General features: G+C 36.7%; 3 protein-coding genes across 6 annotated transcripts in view; 2 read left to right on the top strand and 1 right to left on the bottom strand.

Annotated features, from left to right (window-relative positions):
• The window catches only part of LOC101887638 (major facilitator superfamily domain-containing protein 6), a 53,731-nt gene extending 36,408 nt beyond the window's left edge, over positions 1–17,323 (top strand). Inside the window, exons 2-6 of one of the 3 annotated variants that reach the window (XM_059126264.1) lie at positions 9,298–9,460; positions 9,529–9,970; positions 10,039–10,184; positions 14,700–14,852; positions 15,847–17,323. In XM_059126264.1, the coding sequence (XP_058982247.1) occupies positions 9,910–9,970; positions 10,039–10,184; positions 14,700–14,852; positions 15,847–17,139 (1,653 nt within the window). In that variant the 5' untranslated portion in view covers positions 9,298–9,460; positions 9,529–9,909 and the 3' untranslated portion in view covers positions 17,140–17,323. Of the gene's footprint in view, positions 1–9,297; positions 9,971–10,038; positions 10,185–14,699; positions 14,853–15,846 lie in introns of all 3 variants that reach the window. The other 2 variants (XM_059126263.1, XM_020037407.2) reach the window with 2 other exon arrangements.
• An 854-nt stretch (positions 17,324–18,177) lies between these two features.
• LOC101888080 (uncharacterized) lies at positions 18,178–19,424 on the top strand. 2 transcript variants are annotated; one of them, XM_005185315.4, is made up of 4 exons: positions 18,178–18,421; positions 18,520–18,566; positions 19,082–19,172; positions 19,233–19,424. In XM_005185315.4, exons 2-4 carry the CDS (start codon positions 18,520–18,522, stop codon positions 19,410–19,412), a joined length of 318 nt encoding a protein of 105 aa, XP_005185372.1. In that variant the 5' UTR covers positions 18,178–18,421; the 3' UTR covers positions 19,413–19,424. The 2 variants fall into 2 exon arrangements, with proteins under 2 accessions (XP_005185372.1, XP_058982224.1); XM_059126241.1 differs by having other exon boundaries at positions 18,178–18,440.
• Positions 19,425–19,510: 86 nt separating this feature from the next.
• LOC101887910 (trypsin 3A1) lies at positions 19,511–20,311 on the bottom strand. Its single transcript, XM_005185314.4, has one exon. The coding sequence runs from the start codon at positions 20,309–20,311 to the stop codon at positions 19,511–19,513; it is 801 nt and encodes a 266-aa protein (XP_005185371.3).
• Positions 20,312–26,076: the final 5,765 nt, after the last annotated feature.

Here is a 26,076-nt window from a genome sequence, read left to right as displayed (position 1 = left end):
ATGGGTTAGTTAAAATATTGGGATGTGTGAAATTTGAAGAGAATCAGATGCTTTTTTCGGATTTTATGATCGTTTTGCTTATTCAGAACTTTGACCCTTTGTGGGGGAGGTAATAGAAGAAAAGGTCCAATATCTACCATCTGTTTAACAGATCTTGTCTTAGTAAAAATGTCGAGATATGCCAAGTCTGAATGGAATCGGATGTTAATTTCGTGTTTTATGAGCCTCATAAATATTCAAAATTTTGACCCTTTGTGGGGAAGGTACCAGAAGGAGTGAACCAATGTATTCCATCTTCACACCAGACTTTGGGTTAACAAAAATATTGCGATGTGTGTAATTTGAAGAGAATCGGATGCTTATTTCAGATTTTATGATCGTTTTGGTAATTCAAAATTTTGACCCTTTGTGGGGGAGGTACCAGAAGGAATGGTCCTATCTCTACCATCTTTATAACAGATCTTGTGTTGATGGAAATATTGAGATGTGCCAAGTCTGAATGGAATCGGATGTCAATTTCGTCTTTTATAAGCTTCATGGTTATTCAAAATTTCGACCCTTTGTGGGTGAGGTAACAGGAGTGGACCGATATATTCCATTTTAACAACAGCACCTGGGTTAATAAAAATATTGCGATGTGTGTAATTTGAAAAGGACCGGATGGTTATTTCGGATTTTATGATCGTTTTGGTTATTCAAAAATGTTGACCCTTTGTGTGGGAGGTACCATAATAACTGGTAAGATCTCTACCATCTTTATAACAGATCTTGTGTTGATGGAAATATTGAGACGTACCAAGTCTTGAATGGAATCGAATGTTAATTTCGCCTTTTATGACCTTCATGGATATTCTAAATTTTGACCCGATATATTCCATTTTCACAGCATGCAATGGGTTAGTAAAAATATTGGAATGTGTGAAATATGAAGAGAATCAGATGCTTTTTTCGGATTTTATGATCGTTTTGGTTATTCAAAATTTTTACCCTTTGTGGCGGAGGTACCAGAAGGTGTGGACCAATATATTTCAATTTCACACCAGACCTTGGGTAAATAAAATTATTGGGCTGTGTGAAATTTGAAGACAATCGGACACTTATATCACATTTTATGAGAGTTGTAATTATTCAAAATTTTGACCATTTGTGGGGTAGGTACTTGATGGAGTGGACCGATATTGTCCATTTTCACACCTGTCCTAGCGCTGACGCAAATATTAGGATATGCAAAGTTGGAGCCAAAATAGGATTATCTTTTCTCTTTCTGTGCAAAAAATATATTTTTTGAAAATTTCGACCTTTTGTGGGGGAGGTACCAGAATGAGTGGACCGATATTGTTCATCTTAACACCAGACCTTGGGTTACTATAAATATTGGGGTGTCTGAAATTTGAAGGCAATCGGACTCTTACATCACATTTTATAAGAGTTGTAATTATTCAAAATTTTGACCATTTGTGGGGGAGGTACTTGATGGAGTGGACTGATATTGTCCATTTTCACACCTGACCTAGCACTGACGCAAATATTAGGATTTGCAAAGTTGGAGCAGAATCGGATTATCCTTTCTCATTCTGTGCAAAAAATATATTTTTTGAAAATTTCGACCTTTTGTGGGGGAGGTACCAGAAGGAGTGGACCGATATTGTTCATCTCCGAACTCGATCTATGTTTGACAATAATATTACGATGTACCAATGTTGTATCAAATCGGATACTCCCTTTGAGAGTTATCGTGCGCACCAGCAAAACAGTCAGACAGACGGACGGACGTACATCGCTAGATCGACTCCAAATGTCCTAAAACGGATTTGATCCAAAGAGACCAAGGGTCTAAATCCGTTATTTCGGCTTTTTAACGTTTTTTCTTTTTTTTTTTTTTGAGAAAACGAGCGTCGGTCCAAAATCGAACTAAGTCAACCTAAACTTCTTTTATTCCTCTACGAAGAAGCCAACCGACGACTAAAACCAGTCAAAAAAAGCGTTTTATGTATTCCCACCATTAAGTCATCGGTTGGCTTTTTCGGAAAATAACAAACGAGCGTAGGGTGGGTAAAAAATATGGTAAAACTAATGGTTCGAAATTGAACTAAGTCAACCTAGAACTCCTTTGTTATTTTACGAGGAAGCCAGCCGATGACCTAAGCTGGGAATACATAAAGCGCTTATCTGGCTGGCTTCTTCGGAAATGAACAAAGAAGCATAGGGCCAAAATCGATCTAAGTCAACCTAAGACTCCTTTGTTCAACTACGAAGAAGCCAGCCGATGAGATAAGCAAGTCAAAAAGGCATTTTATGTATTCTCACCTTTAAGTCATCGGTTGGCTTCTTCTTAAAATAACATAGGAGCGTAGGGTAAGCAAGTTAAAATAATGGGTCGAAATTGAACTAAGTCAACCTAAAACTCCTTTGTTAAGGTGGGTATACATAAAGCGCTTATCTGATTGGCTTGTCATCGGCTGGCTTCTTCGGAAATGAACAAAGGAGCCTGGGCCCAAAATCGAACTAAGTCAACCTAAAATTCCTTTGTTCATCTACGAAGAAGCCAGGCGATGGCTTAAACCACACACTCACAAAAGTAATAAGAACCTCTTCGTTTCTTACACATCGAAACTCAAATGATTTCTGCTGGAAAAGCACCAAATTGTCATCATTGCCCTGGTGATGTCGTGCCAACCTGTGCATACATTGTTCTGCTGTGTAAATGTCATTCACCATATAGACAATATTCTTAATAAATGTTATTAAGCAGTCTTGTAAAGGCACGCGATTCTGGACACACAAAAGTTGATATCTCAATTTCCTATTGAAATCTTATCGACACTTGTGTTTCGCAAAGGCATGTGCTTTTCCAAAAATAGAAATGCTTTCAATTTCCCAGCTGTTCTCAGGAAAAAAACATTGACATCAGGTTGCAGTTAATGCTTAAAATGGTATTTAAAAAATTATTGATTTAGGTGAAAAAGGACGGGATCTTTAAGGCGAAAATAGTAAAAGTAACCTGTAGGAAATGTCAATAGCATAGACTTGCTATTGACTTTGTCACTAGTACTACTTCTTATAAATATTTTGTGTGAGCTTGTCATTCAGAAGACATTAGTTATATTGTTAGAAAAAAAAGTTATTCGTGATGGAATTCAAGCGTGATAGTGTGATTTCTTTATATTTGGCTGGAAATCCACAAGTGGCTATCGTTAGAGCTCTCCAGCATTTAAATGTGAATAAATCTTTTGAGTCTCGTACCATCACTCGTTACCGTGATACTGGTAGCCTAGGAAGTGGACGGAAGAAAACAGCAACATCAGCAAAAATGGTTCGAAAAGTAAAGAAGCGACTTGATCAAAACCCGCGTCGCAGTGGCCGAAAAATGACTCGTTAGCTGAACATATCACTATATTCCATTCGGTAAATATTGAAAAATGAATGGAGCTCGGGGTAAAGCCATTGAAATTCCAAAAACTGCAAGAACTTACACCGGAACAGAAAGAAAATTGGACTCAGAAGAGCTAAAGAGTTGCTTCGCAAGTGGTCGAGAGTGATGAACTGCCGAATTTGGTTTTCTCCAATGAGAAAACATTCGTTGTCCTGCAGTTTTTAAACAAACAAAATGATCGTGTTTACTTGCCAAAGAAATCAGCTGAAAATGTGTACCTTCTTTTGGCCACTAGAACTCAAGCACCGGCCTTGGTGATGGTGTGGGCCGCCATAACAGCCGATGGTCGCTCTTCGCTCGTATTAATCGACCGTGGCATTATAATAAATACCGAATATTATCGCGAAAATATTCTTCATTTTGGCCGCAAACTGTTTAAAAATTAAAAAAAAAAGAAATTATAATCTGTTTACCTATCATGGCGTCATTACGAAGCCTTCCTCCTTTAAGCTGGAAATACATAAAGCGCTTATCTGGCTGGCTTCTTCGGAAATGAACAAAGGAGCCCAGGGCCAAAATCGAACTAAGTCAACCTAAAACTCCTGTGTTCATCTACGAAGAAGCCAGCCGATGACTTAAGTCAGCCAAATATGCTCTTTATGTATTTCCACCCTTAGTAATGCTATCAGCTTCTCCAAACATTTTCGATTTTGAAGTCATTTTGGAGCTGAAAATTTTGTAAAAGACTGATTATCAACAGGCTCCTTAAAATTAGAATCTCGACATCCACCACAAATGTGTGCTGCCGCCTCGCGGTTTCTGCATCTACGACTGACTGACTATTTGTTTACAAGTGTTTTATAATTTCCTTTACTCATAATTCTATTTTAACAACTTTTTTTGCATTAAATAATTTTTCAGTTAGCAAATTCGTTTCCTTTTTTCACAGCCGGCGAAAGTGTTTATGTTTTACAACAATTAAGCAAATAAAGAAAAAAGAAGAAGCACATGGGCTATCAGTCGTCATTGTTTGTGCTTCTTCTTATTGGGAGAAACATTAAGCTCACGGACATAGTGATGACAATGTCTCATAAATAGTAGATTAATTTGATGAAATAACCCAAGCTTAAAGACACAGAAGTATTAAGATAGGACAAAGCAGAGTTAAAATTGCCATATTTGAAAATACCTCCAATGTTATATGATTTAAACCACTAAAATTTTGGAGAGGTATGTGGAAAAGAATTTTCAGATCACATTTTTGGATTTTTTCAAACTTTTGTTTGTCATTCGTTTCTGCAATTGAGGTTCTAATAGTAACATGCCTTTGTCATGAGCTGTTACTATATCTATTGTAGACACGAACCATTTGCTCAAAATGCATTTTGTCTACAACAATTCTACAGGCTCCACAAAATTAGAATCTCAACATCCAACACCAAATGTTTTCGGCCTCCTCGCGGTTTCTGCATCAAATTGACCATTTCTTTACAAATGTTTTATAATTTCATTTACTCATATTTCTATTTTGCAATTTTATCGATTTTCAACTTTGTTTATTCTAATTGCTAATTCCTTTTCTTATTTCACAGCCGGCAAAAGTTGTTATGTTTCACAACAATTAAACAAATGATGGAAAAAGAAGAAGCATAGGCTATCAGTCGTCATTGTTTGTTCTTCTTCTTATTGGGAGAAAAATAATAATAAAGGGATGACAATGTCTCATAAACAGCACACAAATGTGATGAAATAACTCCAGCCCATGGTACAATAAGGAGGTAGAGCAGCTTCGTAAAACTACAAAAATACATCCCAGAGTCTATGCTCGGTTCCTGTCAAATTTGCATGCCACAAGTTGATTTCATTTATTCAATATTTTTCCTCATGTTTTAAGATCAGTTAAACAAAAAAAAATGAATCTAATGCCTGGATTTTCTTTCAAAAATATGATCTAAACAGTTCTATCTTTCAATTCTATGGCAAAACTGGCGAATAGCTTTAATGCGCGTCTCGCAATTTACGTGTCTTCCAATCAATTATTTTGAAAATATTATATTAATTATATTAAAATAAAATTATATTAAAATATTATTTATATTTTTCAAAACAATAAATAATAAAAAAATTGGCAGAAGTCGGGCACACTTAGAAAAAAATTGTAATCAGCTGGTAGCACTACCTTACCTTTTTATTGTTCCATGCTCCAGCCTTCCTTAAACATGGGATTTTTACTAACCCATCCTCATCCCCAAAGTATGCAACACAAAATTATATTTATGTATTATTTCCAATATCCACTGTTTATATTTTAGGGAGTCATAAATTAGATTAGTTGATATGCAATCGCCATATTATCAAGAGTTATAGCAGCTATTATTGAAAATTTTCCATTATTTTGATTTATTTTTAATTTTCCTTAAACAATTCATAATTGTTAATATCAGTTGCAAATCACACAATGCATAATACCCTTAGTCATCTGCCATTATTTTCCATAACAAAAAATTGAATAATTTTAAATTATTTTTTCTTTCAATTCCTCGTTTGGGAATTTCTGTTTCATTCAATATTGCAAATATTTATATTCATTGCATTTATTTCAGAAAAATTCCCCCTTTCACACCTCCGGGAGCAATTAAATTGTTATTTGTTAACACGTGTTATAACATCGTCATAGTATCACATAAATAATTTCCCAACTAGGGTTTCGCTTTTATTTTCATAAATTATTTTCCTGTTTACAAAAAGAGAAAGAAAAACAATGGGAGAGCGCGCGAACAATATTATCTAAGACATTTTTTTACTCTAAATACGCTTTGGGTTAATATCTTTGTAAAATCATTTTTTTTTTTGCTTTCAGACTAAGATAAGATTTCTAAGAACAAGAATAATAACAACAACTACAATGTTACTTGCCTATGCTGTAAGTTATTTATAAAGTTTATGGCAAAAGGCAATGTGAAAAAAAGTCTGCCTACTTTTTTATTGTATGGAATAAAATTATTAAAAATTATAACAACAAATTTGAAAATTTTCCAGTCTGGAAAGAACGAAAAAAAAACAAATCAGGTTCACAGCTATTTTGGCAGACACTTTGAGAAGCTTGGCAGAAAGCTTTTATGTTTTTTTCTGGGAGGAAATTTATGCAAAAAAAAATTAAGACAAATATTTTTTATAAAATCCATAATTATATGACACACCAAAGATATTAAAAAAACAACAAAGTATATTATTAAAAAAAATCTAAAAAAGTGTATGCCCTCAACCAATTTTAATAAAAATATTGTGATGTGTGTAATATGAAGAGAGTTGGATGCTTATTTCGGATTTTATGATCGTTTTGGTTATTCAAAATTTTAACCCTTTGTGGGGGAGGCACCGGAAGAAATGGTCCGATCTCTACCATCTTTATAACAGATCTTGTCTTGATGGAAGTATTGAGATGTGCCAAGTCTGAATGGAATCGGATGTAGGGTTCGTGTTTAATGAGCTTCATGAATATTCAAAATGTTTAACCCTTTGTGGGAGAGGTACCAGAAGGAGTTGACCGATATATCCCATCTTCACACCAGACCTTGGGATAATAAAAATAATGTGATGTGTGTAATTTGAAGAGAACCGTATGCTTATTTCGGATTTTATGATCGTTTTGGTTATTCAAAGCTTCGGCCCTTTGTGGGGGAGGTACCAGAAGGAGTGGGCCGATACATTCCATATTTACACCAGTTTTTGGAGTAATAAAAAAATTGTGATGTGTGTAATTTGAAGAGAGTTGGATGCTTATTTTGGATTTTATGATCGTTTTGGTTATTCAAAACTTCGAACCTTTGTGGGGGAGGTAACGGAAGAAATGGTCCGATCTGTAGCATCTTTATAACCGATCTTGTGTTGATGGAAATATTGAGATGTGCCAAGTCTGAATGGAATCGGATGCAAATTTCGTTTTTTATGAGCTTCATGGATATTCAAAATGTTGACCCTTTGTGGGAGAGGTACCAGAAGGAGTTGACCGATATATCCCATCTTCACACCAGACCTTGGGATAATAAAAATAATGTGATGTGTGTAATTTGAAGAGAACCGTATGCTTATTTCGGATTTTATGATAGTTTTGGTATTCAAAATGTTGACCCATTGTGGGGCAGATACCAGATGGAGTGGTCCGATCTATACCATCTTTAGAACAGATCTTGTGTTGATGGAAATATTGGGATGTGCCAAGTCTGAATGGAATCGGATGTAGGGTTCGTGTTTTATGAGCTTCATGAATATTAAAAATTTTGACCCTTTGTAGGGAAGGTACCAGAAGGAGTGGACCTATCCGTACCATCTTCACGCCAGGCCTTGGCCTAATAAAATTAATGTGATTGGTGTAATTTAAAGTGAACCGGATTCTTATTTCGGATTTTACAATCGTTTTGGTTATTCAAAACTTCGAACTTTTGTGGTGGAGATACCAGAAGGAATGGTCCGATCTCTACCATATTTATAACAGATCTTGTGTTGAGGGAAATATTGGGATGTGTCAAGTCTGAATGGAATCGGATGTAAATTTCGTATTTTATGAGCTTCATGAATATTCAAAATATTGACCCTTTGTGGGGGAAATTTTACATTTTGTGGGAGAGGTACCAGAAGGAGTGGACCAATGTATTTCAACTTCACACCAGAACTTGGGTTAAAAAAAAGATTGTGAATTGTGAAATTTGAAGACAATCGGACTCTTACATCACATTTTATAGGAGTTATAATTTTTCAAAATTTTGACCCTTTGTGGGGAAGGTACTTAATGGAGTGAACCGATATCGTCCATTTTCGCACCTGACGTAGAACTGGTGCAAATATTAGGATTTGCAAAGTTGGAGCAAAATCGGATTATCCTTTCTTTTTCTGTGCAATAAATTATTTTCTTTGAAAATTTTGACATTTTGTGGGGGAGGTACCAGAAGGAGTGGACCGATATTGCCGATCTCCTAACTCGATCTAAGTTTGACAATAATATTAGGATGTACCAAGTTTGGACCAAATCGGATACTCCCTTCGAGAGTTATCGTGCTCGTTATCGCCAGATCGACTCCAAATGTCCTGAAACGGATTTGCTCCAAGACATAGGGTCTAAAATCGTTATTTCGATCAGTCACGTTTTGGTCGTATCTAATGATATATACCCTCTCTAGCCATGTGGCTGAGGGTATAACTAAGTGTGGATTTTTACAAAAGTAAAAAAAAATAAATGCAACAAATATTTTTGATAAAATCCACGATTATTAGAATCCTCAAGAAATAAACTATTTAAAAACTTAAATTTGGACTTTAAAAAAAGTTTTTTTTTTAACTCTTATATCTTGGGAGTAATGTGTATTCCTACTTTCTCTTGGAAAGATTTTCACCTTATACATTTGCCTTTTAAACGGAACACACAGAGATATTCAATATTTTATCGAATTTATTCAGGAACAAAAATAGTTTTACAAATCGACAGTCAGAACAAGGTCAGACCGTTCTTGTTCAATTTACAAAAATACACGTTTTTCTAAATATTTTTGTTGGAAAAATTTAAAGCAAGGTATTTAGAGTTTTCTCAACAGTTTGGACCCTCAAAACATTTTTTTAGAAAATCTAATCAATCAATTTTAAATCATTTTTCAATCAATTTTTTTAAATCAATTTCAACTTTTAAAAATATTTTTTTTAATCCAAAAAATATATATTCTTTCAAAAACTTTCAACCCGCAACACTGTGCCCAGTGCAATAGAGCTAGAGACCAGAAAATAGGTTGGCCCAGCCAAGAGTCATTAACATTTCATCATGTTTGCTCTTTTATTATCAACCAATATGGTTATTGTTATTATATTATTATTTTTATTATTGCAAATCATTAATATACAATTTCTCATTTCTGTTTGGGTTCTTATCATTTCAGCACAATATTAACACCCCCATAAAGTAAAAATTGAGAGCGGAGCGATCCATGGCTAGATCAGAAACGATGGCAAACAAACAATAACATTTGATGACTGCTGCTCACTCGCTCGCTATAAAATCGACAGACCACAACAACATCAACAACGAAACAAAAACCCCTGGTAAAGATCATAAACTAACAACGACTGGCTAGAAGAGGCTTATCTTCAGCTATTTTCTCCCAGAACAGATTACAAGACTTGTAGCTCTTCGTACACACAAAAAAGAGCTACACAAGAGAGCCGCAGAGTGAGGATAGAGGAGTAAAAACGATATCGGTAACCCATCATGTCTATCAACTGCTTTGGAAAAATGCCCATGCCCCAGGTGTTGTTAGTTACTTGTTAGCCAGCAATAACCTCCAACGGCTGGAGGTAAAACTGCAATATTTTTCCTCCCAACGAAATGAATTCACAACAATGAGAATTTAAAACGTGAGATTTCCAACGCCAGACATTCTGAAACGAACAAAGTGATTTTGAGATTGAACCTCAATATATTTTTTATTTTCTAAAATTGCTGTGATATAAAATTTAAGTTTTGAAAACTAAAGCAACGAAACGTCAAAGCAATGGCCGTGATCAATAAACGTTTGTTGCCCATCAAGGCCCATTTCTTCTTTTTTATGGCGGGTAAGTGGTGGCGGGTTTTTTTTAAAGGCTTTTGGAAAACGATTGATATGTGTCTTTTTACTTTCCAGCCATGGGCCCAATTCTTCCCCAGTTATCGGTTATTGGCAAACAAATTGGCATAGCTCCAGAGGTAATGGGCTACATTACCTGCATCCTGCCGGTAATGTATGTCATAGCAAAGCCCATGTTTGGTTTTATTGCTGATTATTTTTCGGTGAGTTAAATGCAGGGATTCTCTGGAGGACATATGAAAGGTCCTCCAGTTGTATAACAACTTATGCTTTATTAAGTCTTTTAATGCTATATAAAAGGTCTCTTAATGCTATATAAAAGGTCTTGTTTTATACAAGACGTTTACAATGGTATCTAACCATAGAAGACCCTTGAAATTACTTTTCTTATAGAAGATAATTAGGTTTGTATATATTGAAGACCTTCAAAAATGCCCTGATGCCCTGAAGACCTGTAAAGGTATTTAACCCACAGAGGAACTGTAAATTCATATAATTCATGGAATGCACATAAAATGTCTTCTAGCTTTACAAACATTTCTGAGGGCTCTTTCTATAAATAGCCTACAAAAGGGCATGAAGGAATGTAGAAGACCAGTAAAAGGCCTCTTTTGAGTAAAACATTTGTTAAAGATAGTCTTCACCAAGAAAATCTGGAAATGGTATATTTATTTAGGTTTGTATATATTGAAAACCTTCAAAAATGCCCTGATCCCCTGAAGACCGTTAAAGGTCTTTTACCCACAGAGGAACTGTAAATCTCTATAATTCATGGAATGCACATAAAATGTCTTCTAGCTTTACAAACATTTCTGAGGGCTCTTTCTATAAATAGCCTACAAAAGGGCATGAAGGAATGTAGAAGACCAGTAAAAGGCCTCTTTTGAGTAAAACATTTGTTAAAGATAGTCTTCACGAAGGAAATCTGGAAATGGTATATTTCGTTTAAAAGAAGATATATAAAAGGCATGCTATTTGTGGTTTTAGATGCCCATAGGGTATCGCCTACCACTATTATGTTCCCATACTTATCTGTAGAAAGATATGTCTGTCCTGTAGAAGGTAAAATGTTATATTATCCATAAAAGATCTTTAAAAAGGTATCCGTCATTTTAGATTTCGATTATTGGACAAATCAGTTTTCCAAAACATATTTTTTTAAAAAAATCCACGTTTTAAGACCTTTTACGTGTTTATACTTTCAAGTCTTTCAAAGGATACTCTATCCAATGAAGATCTACAAAAGCTCGACCACAGAAGTCCATCAAAATGTCTTTAATCCCAGAAAGACACGTAAAAGGCATGTAGAAGGTTCCCTGGAAATAAAATATCTGTTAAAGACCGTTTTCTCAAAGACAATCTGAGAAAGGTTTATCTTATCCAAAATGATCCATACAACATGTGTGGAATCTATCAATAAAATGTTATATTATTCATAAACGATCTTTAAAAATGTACCCGTCAGTTTAGATTTAGATTAATGACCAAATCAGGTTTCAAAAATTCGTAGACAACGTGCAAAAGGTCTCGAAGATGTGTAAATGGCCTGTGGAAGGTTCCCTGCGAATAAAATATATGTTAAAGACCTTTTCTCAAAGAAGCCTTAGGAAGGTCCATCTTATCCAAAAAATACCCATACAACATCTGTAGAAAAATCTGCCTGTCCTGTAGATAGTCTTCTATCAATAAAATGTTATTTTATCCATAAAGTATCTTTAAAAATGAACCCGTCAGTCTAGATTTAAATTAATGACCAGATTAAGTTTCAGAAGCATATTCTTTAAAAAAAATCCACGTTTTAAAATCTTTTAGTTTTTAATATATTTTGAGTCTTTGAAAGGGTTCCATATCCAAAGAAGATCTATAAAAGCTATTCAACCCACAGAAGTTCGTTAAAAAGCCTTTTATACATAAAATAAACATAAAAGGTCTTTGGTATTTAGAAACATTTTTATAGATTTCAATTTGTAGATAACCTGCAAAAGGACATAAAGATACATAATATCCTGTAGAAGGTCTTCTGTAAATAAAATATCTATTAAAGACTGTTTTCACCAAGAAAATCTCAGGAAGGCCAAAAAAGATCTATGAAAGGTGTGCGTGCTATTCATGTTCCTATCTATATCTGTCTGACTTTTCAAGCCATCTTCTATCCATAGAAAACCTCTCAGGCATTATTTTAACTATAGAACATCTGTGGGGAGCTTCGTCTGTTCTGCAGAAGTTTTTCAAGCAATAGAATATGTATTGACAATTTCTTTTAATGTAATCTTCTTTCCATTCCTTATTTAAAATAATTAAGGAGAAATAATTTGCGAAGATAGCAATGCTAACGGGCAGTTTTCGTACTTTGTGTACCCTATTTATTGATCAAATTGCTGCAAATTTGAGGAGCTTTGTATTTTTTACAGAAACTAAGCATGTTAAACCAGCAATTTAACATTAATAGGATTATAATGTATGGTTTGGATGTTGATAAGTCTGTGAAATCACATAGAAGTTTGAAAATGCGACCGAAACGCATTTGTGCCACCGATTTGGAGGACACGATATATTCTTTAAGAATTTAGAAAACCCAAAATGTAAAATTACAAATGGTTTGTTTAAATATTGGTGGTAAGGAAATACCACTTAAGGACTTAGAGACCCTTAAAAAATTCATGATTATGGGACTGATAAGTTTTTAAAAATATCTTAAAATATTCGAAAAAATAGTCTTAAAAATTTGCGATTATTAACTTAAGGCATCCATATATTATTCTTAGAAATTGCCCTTCTGAAAACATACTTTAAAAAAACCTCTGAAATATTCTTTTAAAACTTCAACACCAGTAGTATTCCCTAACTCATTTTTTGAGTTACCGAAAAATATCGGTAACTTTGAAACCCAAAATTTAGATATAACAAGTTAAAAAGTATCGGTCGGTATTGCCGCCAGATATATACCCTCAGCCTATGTTCGATTATCTAAATATATTTTGACTAGTGTTAAGATTACTCAAACGTTTGACCCTCTATGGAGCAGATCCCGAAGGAATGGGCCAATATTGCCCATTTCCTATCGGACCCAAAATATGATATAAATATTTCGACAGATGTGCCAAGTCTAAATGGAATCGGATGTTACTTTGGCGTTTTATGAGCTTCGTGGGTACTCAACATTTCAATATTTTATGGGGGAGGTACCAGAAGGAGTGGACCGATGTATTCCCCCTTCACACCAGACCATGGGTTAATACAAATATTAGGATGTGTGAAATTTGAATACAATCGGCCTTTTACATCACATTTAATGAGATTGTAATTATTCAAAATTTTGACCATTTGTGGGGGAGGTACTTGATGGAGTGGACCGATATTGTCCATTTCCACACCTGATCTAGTACTGACGCAAATTTTAGGATATGCAAAGTTGGAGCAGAATCGGATTATCCTTTCTCTTTCTGTGCAAAAAATATATTGTTTGAAAATTTCGACCTTTTGTGGGGGAGGTACCAGAAGGAGTGGACCGATATTGCCCATCTCCGAACTCGATCTAAGTTTGACAAAAATATTACGATGTAGCCAATTTGGACCAAATCGGATACTCCCTTCGAGAGTTATCGTGCGCACCAGCCAGCCAGACAGACGGACGGACGGACGGACATCGCTAGATCGACTTCAAATGTTCTGAAACGGATTTGGTCCAAAGAGACCTAGGGTCTAAAACCGTTATTTCGACTAGGCACGTTTTGGCCGTATCAAATGATATATACCCTCTGTAGCCATATGGCTAAGGGTATAAAAACGAAGTTAAAGTTGAAAACATTGGTATCTATCGGTAGGTCCTACCGCTAACTTACCGACAAATTTCGTAGATTACCGAAATTATAAGCACTTTAGTTTTACCGACTTTTTTCGGTAACTCAAAAAGTTAATTAGGAAATTCCACTACAGGCTTTAAAAATACTCGTTAAATAACCCACCATTATTGGCCGAATCAGACTTTAAAAATATTCCATATAAATACACGTTAATGGTACAGATAGTCTATCAAATTTATTTCTTAAAAACTGGACGAAATCATAATATTTGCAGAGATCAGCAAATATTTCAAAGCTGCCATTTGTGTTTTGACAAAAAAATTGCTCTCTGTAATAAAGATTAAACTATTTCTGCTGACCCTCAAAAATATTTGTAAATATCTCACGTCTATTTCTCAAATCAGCTTTCAAAAATGTTCTTTAATATATATACGATTATTTGTCAAATCAGAACTCGATTATTGGTCAAAGTAGGCTTCAAAAAAAGTCCCTCAAAAACTTCTAAGATATTTTAATAAAAAATCTCGATTAATGAAAAGATGGGCCTCTAAAATGCTCAGTTAAAAATTTCATTATCATATTACTGATGGGGCTTCAAAACTATTCCATAAAAATGTAAGTATTATATGTCAAATCTGGCTTTAAAAATAGTCAATGAAAATCCACTATTATGGCCCCTAATATTTGTTCATTAAATATAATCTTTTTACTCTGTCGAATAAAGCTTTTATTTGGCTTTCAATTCTTCAAATAAATTTTAAAAATATGTATTGTTAAACAATTCCAAAATTATGTCTTTATTGGCACTCAATAATACCTACTAAATAATCTCCTATAGATAGAAAAATTGTAAGAACATTTTTAAGATACTTGCCCTAAAATTTCCCTTAAACTTATATTCTCTTTTCTTTCCAGCATTTCCGGAAATTTATATTCATCTCTCTCATCGTGGGTATGACATTGTCCTATGCCTGTTTCTATTTCATACCCGAGAATACGAATTTACAATTGAATCCATTGCAAGATGTTACCATGGATATGAAAAACATGACCCACTGTCGTGAAGAGGTAAGTTTGATAAAGAAAGAGAGCACCCAGGGGCTGGGAGAGGCAGTGAGAGCGTTTGCTTTTAATTTAATAACACAAAAATTGTTGACTATAGCCACCAAGATTGGCAGGGTTTGTTTATTGATCGACTGTTTTGGGTTTGGGTATATCTTATCAAGAACATCTATCGTCTAGCTGATGGATGGTTGATTTAAAACCAAAAGGGGGAGTAAGATAAAGGGGGGAATGTGGTTGACAACAATTAGCAGAATTAGAGTCATATTGATGTCTAAATTATCTTTAAACAAATCATTTTATAGTCAAACAAAACAAAAAAAAGCAGAAAATAGATATTCATTGTGGCGATATAAATTTTTATGGATTTATATGATTGCACACCTCAGGGACAAGTGATCACATCGGTCTTTATTGGGATTGATTAGAATTTAAACAAAGTACCTTGATTCTATTTTTCCAAAGAAAAAATGATGAAACTGTGGAATAGATCTGTTTATTCTAATCATCTTTAAAAAAACATTGCTTAATAAACCGAGGATATGTCCATTATTCCACCGATGTGCATTCCAAAAAATTACCTAGTGATTTAAGATTGTGGCACCAATAGAATGTTTATATTACAATTCTTGGTTAGATCAACCGGGTTAACCTCCTTATAAAGATTTATTCGACATATGTAATGGATTTGAGGATTTAAATACACTGGGTTAACTATATCCGATAACCAGTGAACGTTTAATGAGAGTCTTCCAAAGCTATTTCTTATGACATCAACGAGCTTTTCCAAAAATATTCTTTGTTTCAACAGAAATTATTTCCATTAACTGAATACCTTTCTTTCTCATGGAAAACAAAGATGTTGTACCCTACATCATTACCTAGAAAAGATATAAGCAGTTTTGACAACAAAGGGCTCCCAGTCGATCTAGTCCTACTCCTCATTTCCTTCTGTTTCCATTTAGTCCTAACACTCCCTTTTATGCTTTTCTCATTTCAGTTGATGGACCCAACAAATACCAACATTTCAATAAGCAAAGCTACATGTACAGACAATAGCAACAGTAACTTCACATTTCCAGCCTATTTTCTGGACACACGAACGGAAGCAATCTCTAAATACAATCTAACCTCTAACTATGAGCAATATTACATTTGTTTGGGCAGCAACATTACCACAACTCTACCAAACGAAAGTAGCCGCCTTAAATTCAATGGAACTTGCCAATTTGAATATAGCCCTGAGCAATCCAATTCTTTGTACCTTTCGGCCACATTTTGGATTTTTGTCATACTTATGTGTTGTGGTACAATTGGTTTCAATGTCACCAATTCCATATCGGATGCCATTTGTTTCGATATGCTAGGCGATGCAGCGGAACACAAGTATGGAAATCAACGTGTATGGGGTACAATTGGCTTTGGTTTGACAGCCCTGATATCCGGTGTTGTGGTGGATCTCTGGACAGTGGATACTGTGAAAAGTTTTACCCCAGCTTTGGTTATTATGCTGATTTTCAGTGCATTCGATTTGATGAGTGTTTCGAAATTGAAATTGCCAAAGCTATCGTCTTCAGAATCAATAACAAAAGATGTCTGGCAATGTATAAAACAGCCAGCAGTGGCAACATTTTTGGTATTCGCCACAATTGCCGGCATAATTGACTCCTTTATTATATTCTTCCTATTTTGGCACGTGGAGGAGGTGGCAGCCGAAACGGGTTACATGGATCAAATTAAACTCATCGAAGGTTGTGTGGTGGCTGCCGAATGTTTGGCCGGTGAGGTGCCCTTCTTTTTCTACAGCGGCAAAATCATCAAGAAACTGGGCTATGTCCATTGCATGAGCATGTGTTTCTTTTTCTATGCCGTACGTTTGGGTTTGATTTCATGGATACCAAATCCTTGGTATCTGGTTGGTGTGGAATTATTCTTCCAAGGATGTACTTATGCTTTGTGTTACACCGTGATTGTGGCCTATGCCTCGGAAATTGCCCCACCCGGTACATCGGCCACAATACAGGGCCTTATTGCCGGCATGGATGATGGTTTGGGTTTTAGTATTGGTTCTCTAATTGGCGGGCTGGCCTTTAAACGTTTTCATGGTCGCCGCAGCTTTATGTATTTCTCAATTCTGGCCATCTGTACTTGTGTGGCTCACATTGTCTTACGTCCAGCTTCAAAGAAGCGACAATATTTACCCAAGACAGGTTATCAAGCACCTGTGGAACAGGAAATGACGGCCATCAGGGAGAAGGAGGAACAAAAATCCATGATCGATTCTGTGTCGTAGGAAGAGTTGTGGAAATGTTTATGTTAAAGATTATGGTTTTTTGTTAATGACAATTTTGTAAGATTACTAGCTTTTTAAGGATACTAAGGATTTTTTTGCTTTATATTAAATAAGGATTATTGTTAAATAGATTTTGTATATTTTTATAAAGATTGACGAAAATAAAAACAATAAAATATATATTAAGAAAATAAATGTGTTTATATTTTATTAGTAAGTTTCTAATTCATATTGACTCATTGGCCTTACACATGGTCCACATAAGGTCGTCCAAGAAGACTACATTTCTCAACAATTTTGAAAACAATAAGCTTAGTAGTTTTTGCATTATTGTGATTTGAATCACAATCATGTCTTTTGACTGCAAACTTAGTTGTAAGATGAGCTTACTGGCCGACCGTTATGGGCCTTGACTCGATATTACAGGTATTACAGACAATCCATTCGTTTAGATAGATCACAGGCTCCAATATCATTGCAAACTTGTTTCTATACACTGACTATGCGTTTCGGCTCATCTGCATAGACTTAATGGCCCTAGAGTTCATTTCTATAGATCCATTATACCGCATACTTGGTTCATATCATCAAACTGTGCCGTTTAGCTTGCCCTTATAGAACCACTGGATCATTAAGTTCGTTTCAGGGCTTTCAGGCTCATTCAGCTTATAAATATGAACTTCTCGAACCACTCAGCTCTTCTATGGAGATTTCCTGCCTCATAAAACTCATCTATATACGTCTCTGCGAACTAACGTAGCGTCGCATTTACGTCTACTTTCTGGTGGTGATGCAGCTCATCCATATAGTAAAATTATTCTATTAACTTCGCCCATATAACCCAATTGGGCCTTTTAACTCATTTACATAGACTTAATGGCTAGATGGCCAATTGTTGCTTCATAAATTTGAATTTTTCAAGATTGTTTCAGAGCGTCGTAAGCAGTTATAACTAAGTGTTATCATCTCACAGTGATTAGCATCTTTATAGACAAACTTCTTGTTTTGTGTGCCCTATTGTCAAGTATTAGTGAAAAGTTGATCTACAAATCCCTAAGTAACAAAAGTCAGCCTATCAACGTAAAATCCAATATAATTCGGAAAATAAATAAAATATATTGGAAAAATAGTTTAAAATATATGGCCTATAGTCCTTAAATGATGAAATAAGTGAAAACCGTGGAATTCCTCGAATATTTTGCAAGGAAAACCAGCGATTTGGGCAGTACGCGAAACAGAGTCATTTCTCCCTAAACAAAATTGTTTTTGCAGAAACAAGAAGGTAAACAACAGAGGATAGTGTAGGGTCGATTATTTATTTGTTTAGTTATGGACCAGTGACATCTATATTCACATTTTTTCTTTATGTTCTACTTGCAGATGGCCTCCGCTTCCAGTAGCAGTGCCCGCCACCTTTTTGATGATTGGTAAGTGTCTGTAATAAGGCAGGAGGAATAAAGTCAGCTATTCGGTAGGACTTGTTGAATCGTTGCTTTGTTGAAAACATGCTGGGAAACTCCCCGATTTTAACTATTGTGTATGGATTTACTGTAGGGCATGGAATCTTACATTGATTTTGAATATTTTTTTTATTTAATGCTGTCTCCCACGAATATAACGACTTGTTGCAAAGGGAATGACAATTTTGATAGACCCTCACTTTAAGAGTGTGCAGTTGTAAAGGGGCTATTTCTGTAAGACGATACGAAAGTGAATTCGAGAGAAAAACGCCAGATTTATAAACATTGTTTATTTTAAAAAAATAAATCCAAATGCAAAAGCAAAGAAATTGTGTTTTTTCAACTTCACTTTCGAATCGTCATACAAACCAGATCAGAAATTTTATAATATTCATCTGTAATATTTGAAAGTCCCTAAAAACACTTTCTTTTCGTCTCCAGGAGCACTATTTTTGATTTAAATTGTTTTCTTATATTTTCAGTAAAAAACGCCTATGTGCCCGTGTTGCCGTCAATGTCAACAATTTGGGTTCCGTGGCACGCCAGGTGGTGCGTAGTTCGAAATCTAACGAGGTAATCATCCACTTCTAATCTCTTTTTGTACAATTTTTAAATTTAATACCTTTTCTTTAGATTCTGGGCCAATCGATTAGAAATTTCACGCAAGTGGACATTGTTTCGGACTACAGTGCCCAAAATCTCAACAAGATGTCGTTGATATTGCAACATGTCAACTATCATTATGATGCCATGAATGATAGTGTCAATCATTTGGATTACCTAAAGGAGCAGGTGCAGGATATGGAAAGGTGACTGGAGGCCCAAAAGTGAAACCTGAACAACAGCAACAACAACATCATCAATGAAAACATTTTAGATCTTTTAGTTATTTATTTTTATTTGATTTCGCTTTATTTCAATTCATTTATTGTTTGATTTAACCATTTGTGATAGTTTTGTACACGTGTATAGACTCCGGGATATTCTGCTCTGCCACAACCGACACCAAAGGATACAACACCAACCAATGTGGTGGTGTTTTGGTGGCGTGCCACCAATGGTCCACCCGAGTCACCCTGACAACTGTCACGTCCTCCCTCCGTGGCGCCGGCACATAACATATTCTCCGTTATGTTATTCACAGATGTATAAGCTTGGCGGCATTTTTCCAAATTGCTGCTATTTACAGAAGTGTATCTTAAGACGGGTGATACTTGGGGATACCAACTCGCCTGTGAACCCCAACCGGAAACCCATAGCTGGGTGTTATCTTCAAGAATCTGAGTTTCATTCCACAGGGGTATGGCCTTTATTTTCTCAGAATATACCAAAGGCATTGCCAATTTTATGACTGCAATATCATGTTCATTGTTCTTATAGTTTTGATGGATTTTTATGGCTTTGGCTGGTATAACAACACCATCACGAAAACTATAACTGGATCCAGCTCGTACACTATAGTATTGGGGATTATCGTAACGTAGAAGACAATGGGCAGCAGTAAGGATTAAATCTTCGCCAATCACCGAGCCACCACAGACATGGGTGTTGAGTTGTTGTATTGACACTTGATAGGGGAAATAGGATATGTCAGTCTCCCAGCCACCAACAATACGTCCTTCGTAGGGAAAGGTTGTTGTTAACTTGATTGGAGTTGCCCAAACAGTTGCTGTGATCAGCAAGAAGATAAATGTTGTAACTTTTCCAGACATCTTGGAGAATGACGTTTCTATGCCAGATATGCTGAGCTTTTATATGGAAATTCTCGGGTTTCATATCTCACATTTGTTTATGGAAATTCTATCATATTATCTATTGATATTGAATTTATCTTCTTAAAGGCGCAAAGGCCGTTGACACCTTTTGTGTGCTAGACGAGATAAGGCAATGATGCTGCTATGCTACCGTTTTGCATAAATCCCAAAGCTAATAAAGATTACGAGAAGGTGTAGGAAGCTACACCTTGCTTTTACACCTTTAAGGGAAGGGAATATTTTAGGTACTTTGGGAAAAATAATTTTAGGGTTCTTGAAGATAAAGGTGACCTTATTTGTATAGAGAGCAATGCCCGTAATTTGACCAAGGTTAAGTATTACAAATTAAATAGTTTGCAGACGTAGCATAAGGTCGAAAATATTTATCTTAGATTTGTTTACTTATTCTTAAATATATTGTTACGTTAATGTATGCACGTATTATTAATTTAGTTAAATTATTTTTAATTTTAGATTTAAGGAGCATAAGTTTCCTGTCTCTAAATAAAGCATGTAATATTGGCTTCAATGGAACTAAGGAAAATATTTAATATCACAATTTCTGAAGGAGTCCTTAATCTTTCTTTAAATTGCCTATAAAGAAGTCCTAAGACTAATGAACTATAAATGATGCCTATGTAGATGGACTTGAGCTTAAGAGCCATGGAGTTTTTGGGGAAATTCTCCCGCTATATGCCTTTAAAAAATATTTAGATAGATGAGCCTTAAGACCAAGTAGTCTATATTCTGTTGAGTTGAATGACCATGAAGTTTTCTGAAGAATATAAATTCTTTTTCATGGCCGCCTTAAAGGGTACCCAGCTAAATATCAGTATTGAATACCTTAAATATCAAGATGCCTATATTCAGCTAAGTTGAATGTTGAAAGGAAGTTTATTGTAGTTTTCTTTTATTTGACCTGTAAACTTTCTTTCCAGAGCTATAGGACCAAGGATTCTATGTTAATGAGTTAAAAGACCTAGATGTCTGTATTGAGCTGAGCTGAAGTTTTCTGAAGAAGTTTCCGACTCAAGCTTTAAATTCTTTTTACCGGCCTCCCATAAAGAATGCCTTCTAATCATCTCTTAAGAATGTCTCCATATCAAGATGTCTATATTGAACTGAGCTGAAGGCTCATAGAGTTTTCTGAAGTAGTATTGGCTTGCTTTCTTGGTCGCCTATAAGGAATGTTTTCCAATCACCCAGAAAAACTGGGCCTACATAGAGCCATGCTGAACGACCGTTTACCAAGATTCGTTTCTTCTCAATTCAAATCGAGTTTTATAGAGAAACTTCATGTGGTCCACAAATGCCTCTTCTGTTTAGACCCCACCCTTTTGCTCCTCCTAAAAGCAACCATTCTGGTCATTTCATACCCTTAATGACTGGTAGCATAATATTCCCCCTCATAGGTCCTTTAAAAGACTCCTTCCCCTCAAATCCTCAATCCTCACCCATTCCATGGTCATGCAACTTCTCTTAAATCGATGCATTTGCTAAAGAAGGATTCCAACTAATCTTGAATGAAAATCAAAGAAAATGCAGTTTTCTTCTTCTGTGTGGCTTCCTGTGTGTGTGTGTGTGCGTAAAAAGTGTGGTTATGTTTGAACAACCTGAGAAAATTGCATAGAATGCCAAATACGAGGGAGATTTTATATACACATGAAACAAAGGGGGGCTTGATAATTTGAGGAATTTCTTGGTATTTCCACCAGTACACCTGATGATGACGATGATGATGCCATTGTGGAAGCACCTCATCAGTTACTGTGTTGCTGGAAACTGTCGATACTGGGTTATTGGCATTTTGCTTTTATCCGCCGACAATATTTTGTAATCGATCTTAAGTGTTTGCTCGGAGATTCAGCTAAATTGTGTGGATGTGCGTGTTTGCAGAGGTTTGACACACAATGGAGGTCGCCTCCTTTCATTGGAAGGAGTGGGTTTTTAGAGTTGTAGGAAAGTAAAGAATATGGGTGATTTTATAATAAAATATTTTCGGTATAGGAAAGGAAAGAAAGTACTCGGAGTGGTTATATGGGAACTGATGAGTCGAATGGGTCAGTAGGTCTATAAGACGATTACATGGATCTGGGAGACCAAATAAAGAGCTACATAGGACAGCAAGACTCTAATGAACGGTGTGAAGTTAAATGGACTATGAAGAGGTCGACGTCTTTAGCCCGTCATTTGTGACAGTTCGTCTATGGAGACAGCTGGCCCAGCAGCTCGTCTATGGAGACAGCTGGCCCAGCAGCTCGTCTATGGAGACAGCTGGCCCAGCAGCTCGTCTATGGAGACAGCTGGCCCAGCAGCTCGTCTATGGAGACAGCTGGCCCAGCAGCTCGTCTATGGAGACAGCTGGCCCAGCAGCTCGTCTATGGAGACAGCTGGGCCAGCAGCTCGTCTATGGAGGACAGCTGGACCAGCAGCTCGTCTATGGAGGACAGCTGGACCAGCAGCTCGTCTATGGAGGACAGCTGGACCAGCAGCTCGTCTATGGAGGACAGCTGGACCAGCAGCTCGTCAATGGAGGACAGCTGGACCAGCAGCTCGTCTATGGAGGACAGCTGGACCAGCAGCTCGTCTATGGAGGACAGCTGGACCAGCAGCTCCTCTATGGAGACAGCTGGGCCAGCAGCTCGTCTATGGAGACAGCTGGACCTGCAGTTCGTCTATGGAGACAGCTGGACCTGCAGTTCGTCTATGGAGACAGCTGGACCAGCAGCTCGTCTATGGAGACAGCTGGGCCAGCAGCTCGTCTATAAAGACGACCTCCAACTGCTCGTCTATAAAGACGACCTCCACTCCAGCTCGTCTATAAAGACGACCTCCACTCCAGCTCGTCTATAAAGACGACCTCCACTCCAGCTCGTCTATAAAGACGACCTCCAGCTGCTCGTCTATAAAGACGACCTCCAGCTCGTCTATATGAACGACCTCCACTCCAGCTCGTCTATAGAGACGACCTCCACTCCAGCTCGTCTATAGAGACGACCTCCACTCCAGCTCGTCTATAGAGACGACCTCCACTCCAGCTCGTCTATAGAGACGACCTCCACTCCAGCTCGTCTATAGAGACGACCTCCACTCCAGCTCGTCTATAGAGACGACCTCCACTCCAGCTCGTCTATAAAGACGACCTCCAGCTGCTCGTCTATAAAGACGACCTCCAGCTGCTCGTCTATAAAGACGACCTCCACCTGCTCGTCTATAAAGACGACCTCCACCTGCTCGTCTATAAAGACGACCTCCACTCCTCGTCTATAAAGACGACCTCCACTCCAGCACGTCTATAAAGACGACCTCCACTCCAGCTCGTCTATAAAGACGACCTCCACTCCAGCTCGTCTATAAAGACTACCTCCAGCTCGTCTATAGAGACGACCTCCAGCTGCTCGTCTATAGAGACGACCTCCAGCTGCTCGTCTATAGAGACGACCTCCAGCTGCTCGTCTATAGAGACGACCTCCAGCTGCTCGTCTATAGAGACGACCTCCAGCTGCTCGTCTATAGAGACGACCTCCAGCTGCTCGTCTATAGAGACGACCTCCAGCTGCTCGTCTATAGAGACGACCTCCAGCTGCTCGTCTATAGGGACGACCTCCAGCTGCTCGTCTATAGGGACGACCTCCAGCTCGTCTATAAAGACGACCTTCAGCTCGTCTATAAAGACGACCTTCAGCTGGTCTATAAAGACTTAATCCGGATCTATGCGAGATTCAATATGTTGATATTGAGAACGAAGATCCACAATGGAGTCGTCCTCAGCAATTTCTCCTCAAAATCCCCCATATCTTGGGAAGCAAGTAATAAAATTCAATGTTCACTCCTCGCAATGTGTTTGCGGATGTTTAAGGAAATATTTGCCAGTCAATGTCTTGAAAAGTGAGTGACTATGGAAGCTAACAGGGTGCATGTGTATGTGTGTGTTCGACACCCTAGGAGTCACTGGGTGCCGCCCGGTGTGCCTTTGAAAGACTGCCGCTGAGAGTGTAAATACTGACTGCATAGCAGAGCCAAAGAGAAGGCAATTTGTTTGAAGTGAAGTGGGTGGAGGTCAGGAAAGCGTTACTAAAACTTAAGTGAAAGGAATGCAATAAATCACATTAGTTATTTGTCACGTATGTACACACGCGCACACACACCCAAACACACACACACACTCACATTTCCACATATGGCTTAGGGCAATATTTTTTTTAACTCTTTTGACTCATCGAAATCTTCTGCGTCAGCAGCATCGTCGTCTTCGCCTTGGGAAAATGGCAAAAATGCTGTTAAGAATTTAGACAGGAAATGGAAGATGGAGATGAAGAAGAAGACGGCGTACAGCAACACTGTTGTAATTGTTGTTGCTGTTGGTGTTTTGTAATGTTGTCGCCCATCCATCCTTGCTGCAGAATTTTTATTTCCACTTGATTTCCGTTTCCTCGCAACATTTACGAATTGGAAAACATATTAAAAATTGTTTATGTGTAGCGAGTGAAGATTTGTGTGCATGTGTGTGTGTGTGTGTTTGTTGATATATGTGTGTATGTTTGTATGTGAAAACGAACGGTTACAATGTTTCCATGATTATTTTTTAATAATTTCCCAGACATAAAATCAATATCAACAGTCGCATATCAATGCTGTTTAGGTGGGGATCCCTCATCGCACGCCTGGGGGAAACCTTTTTGCGAGGCACAGTGGAAATAAAATTTTGATGCTTATAAGGGATATGTGGTCGAAAGTCAACTATTAGAATTTCACTTTTTTTCTTACAAGTGTACGAAAAGTACTAAATAGTGCTATATTTGGTACAATTCGTTATTGGGTAAACAGATAGTTCTTGAAACCCAAAATTTGGTATTAGCGTCGCTTTTCGCATGCGCAGCCTGGACATATGACGGTGGTATCGGAAATGGGTACTAAAATTTTGCGAGAAGTACTAAATGGTACTAAATTGGACATTGGATGAAGGGATAGAGCTGGAATCCCGAAATTTGATATTGAGTTCTGTGTTGGTATCTGGAATTGAGATATGGAGGTGGCTTTGGGAATAAGTACTATAATTGTACGAAGAGTGCTAAGTGGTACTAAATTTGGTATTGAGTGAAAGTATATTGAGGTCTCTGTTGGTATCTAATGGTGTTTCTGGAAATGTTTACTATAATAGCACGAAAAGTACTAAGTGGTACCAAATAGGGCATTGGGTGAAGGAATAGAGCTAAAATCCTGAAATTTGATATTGAGGTCTCTGTTGGTGGCTGAAAATAAAATATGGAGGTGGTTTTGGAAATGTGTACTATAATTGTTGGAAAAGAACTGAATGGTACAAAATTTGGTATTGGGATACAGCCGGAATCCCGAAATTTGATATGATGAGGTATCTGGAATTGAGGTATAGAGGTGATTTTGCATATGCTTTTTATGATTGTTCGAACAGCACTAAATGGATCACTAATTTTGGATCACTGTTGGTAGATTATTTTGGCTATGCGTTACTAAATTTGGTATTGGGTGATGGGATAGATCGGAAATTCGATATTGACGTCAATGTTGGTTTCTAGATTTTACAAATGGAGAAATAGTTTTAAACATAAAAACATTTTTGTTATAAAAAATCCATGTTTAATTAGTCCCAAGATTTTTTTTTGTTTAAAAAAAATCCACGTTTACTTAATTTTTTGAAAGAAATTTAAAAAAATATTTAATTTTTATTTATTTAAATTCATTTT

The sequence above is a fragment of the Musca domestica genome, unplaced genomic scaffold (genome assembly GCF_030504385.1).
Source record: "Musca domestica strain aabys unplaced genomic scaffold, Musca_domestica.polishedcontigs.V.1.1 37, whole genome shotgun sequence".
In the NCBI taxonomy this organism is placed as follows: Eukaryota; Metazoa; Arthropoda; class Insecta; order Diptera; family Muscidae; genus Musca; species Musca domestica.
This window is presented reverse-complemented; position numbering and strand designations above follow the sequence as displayed.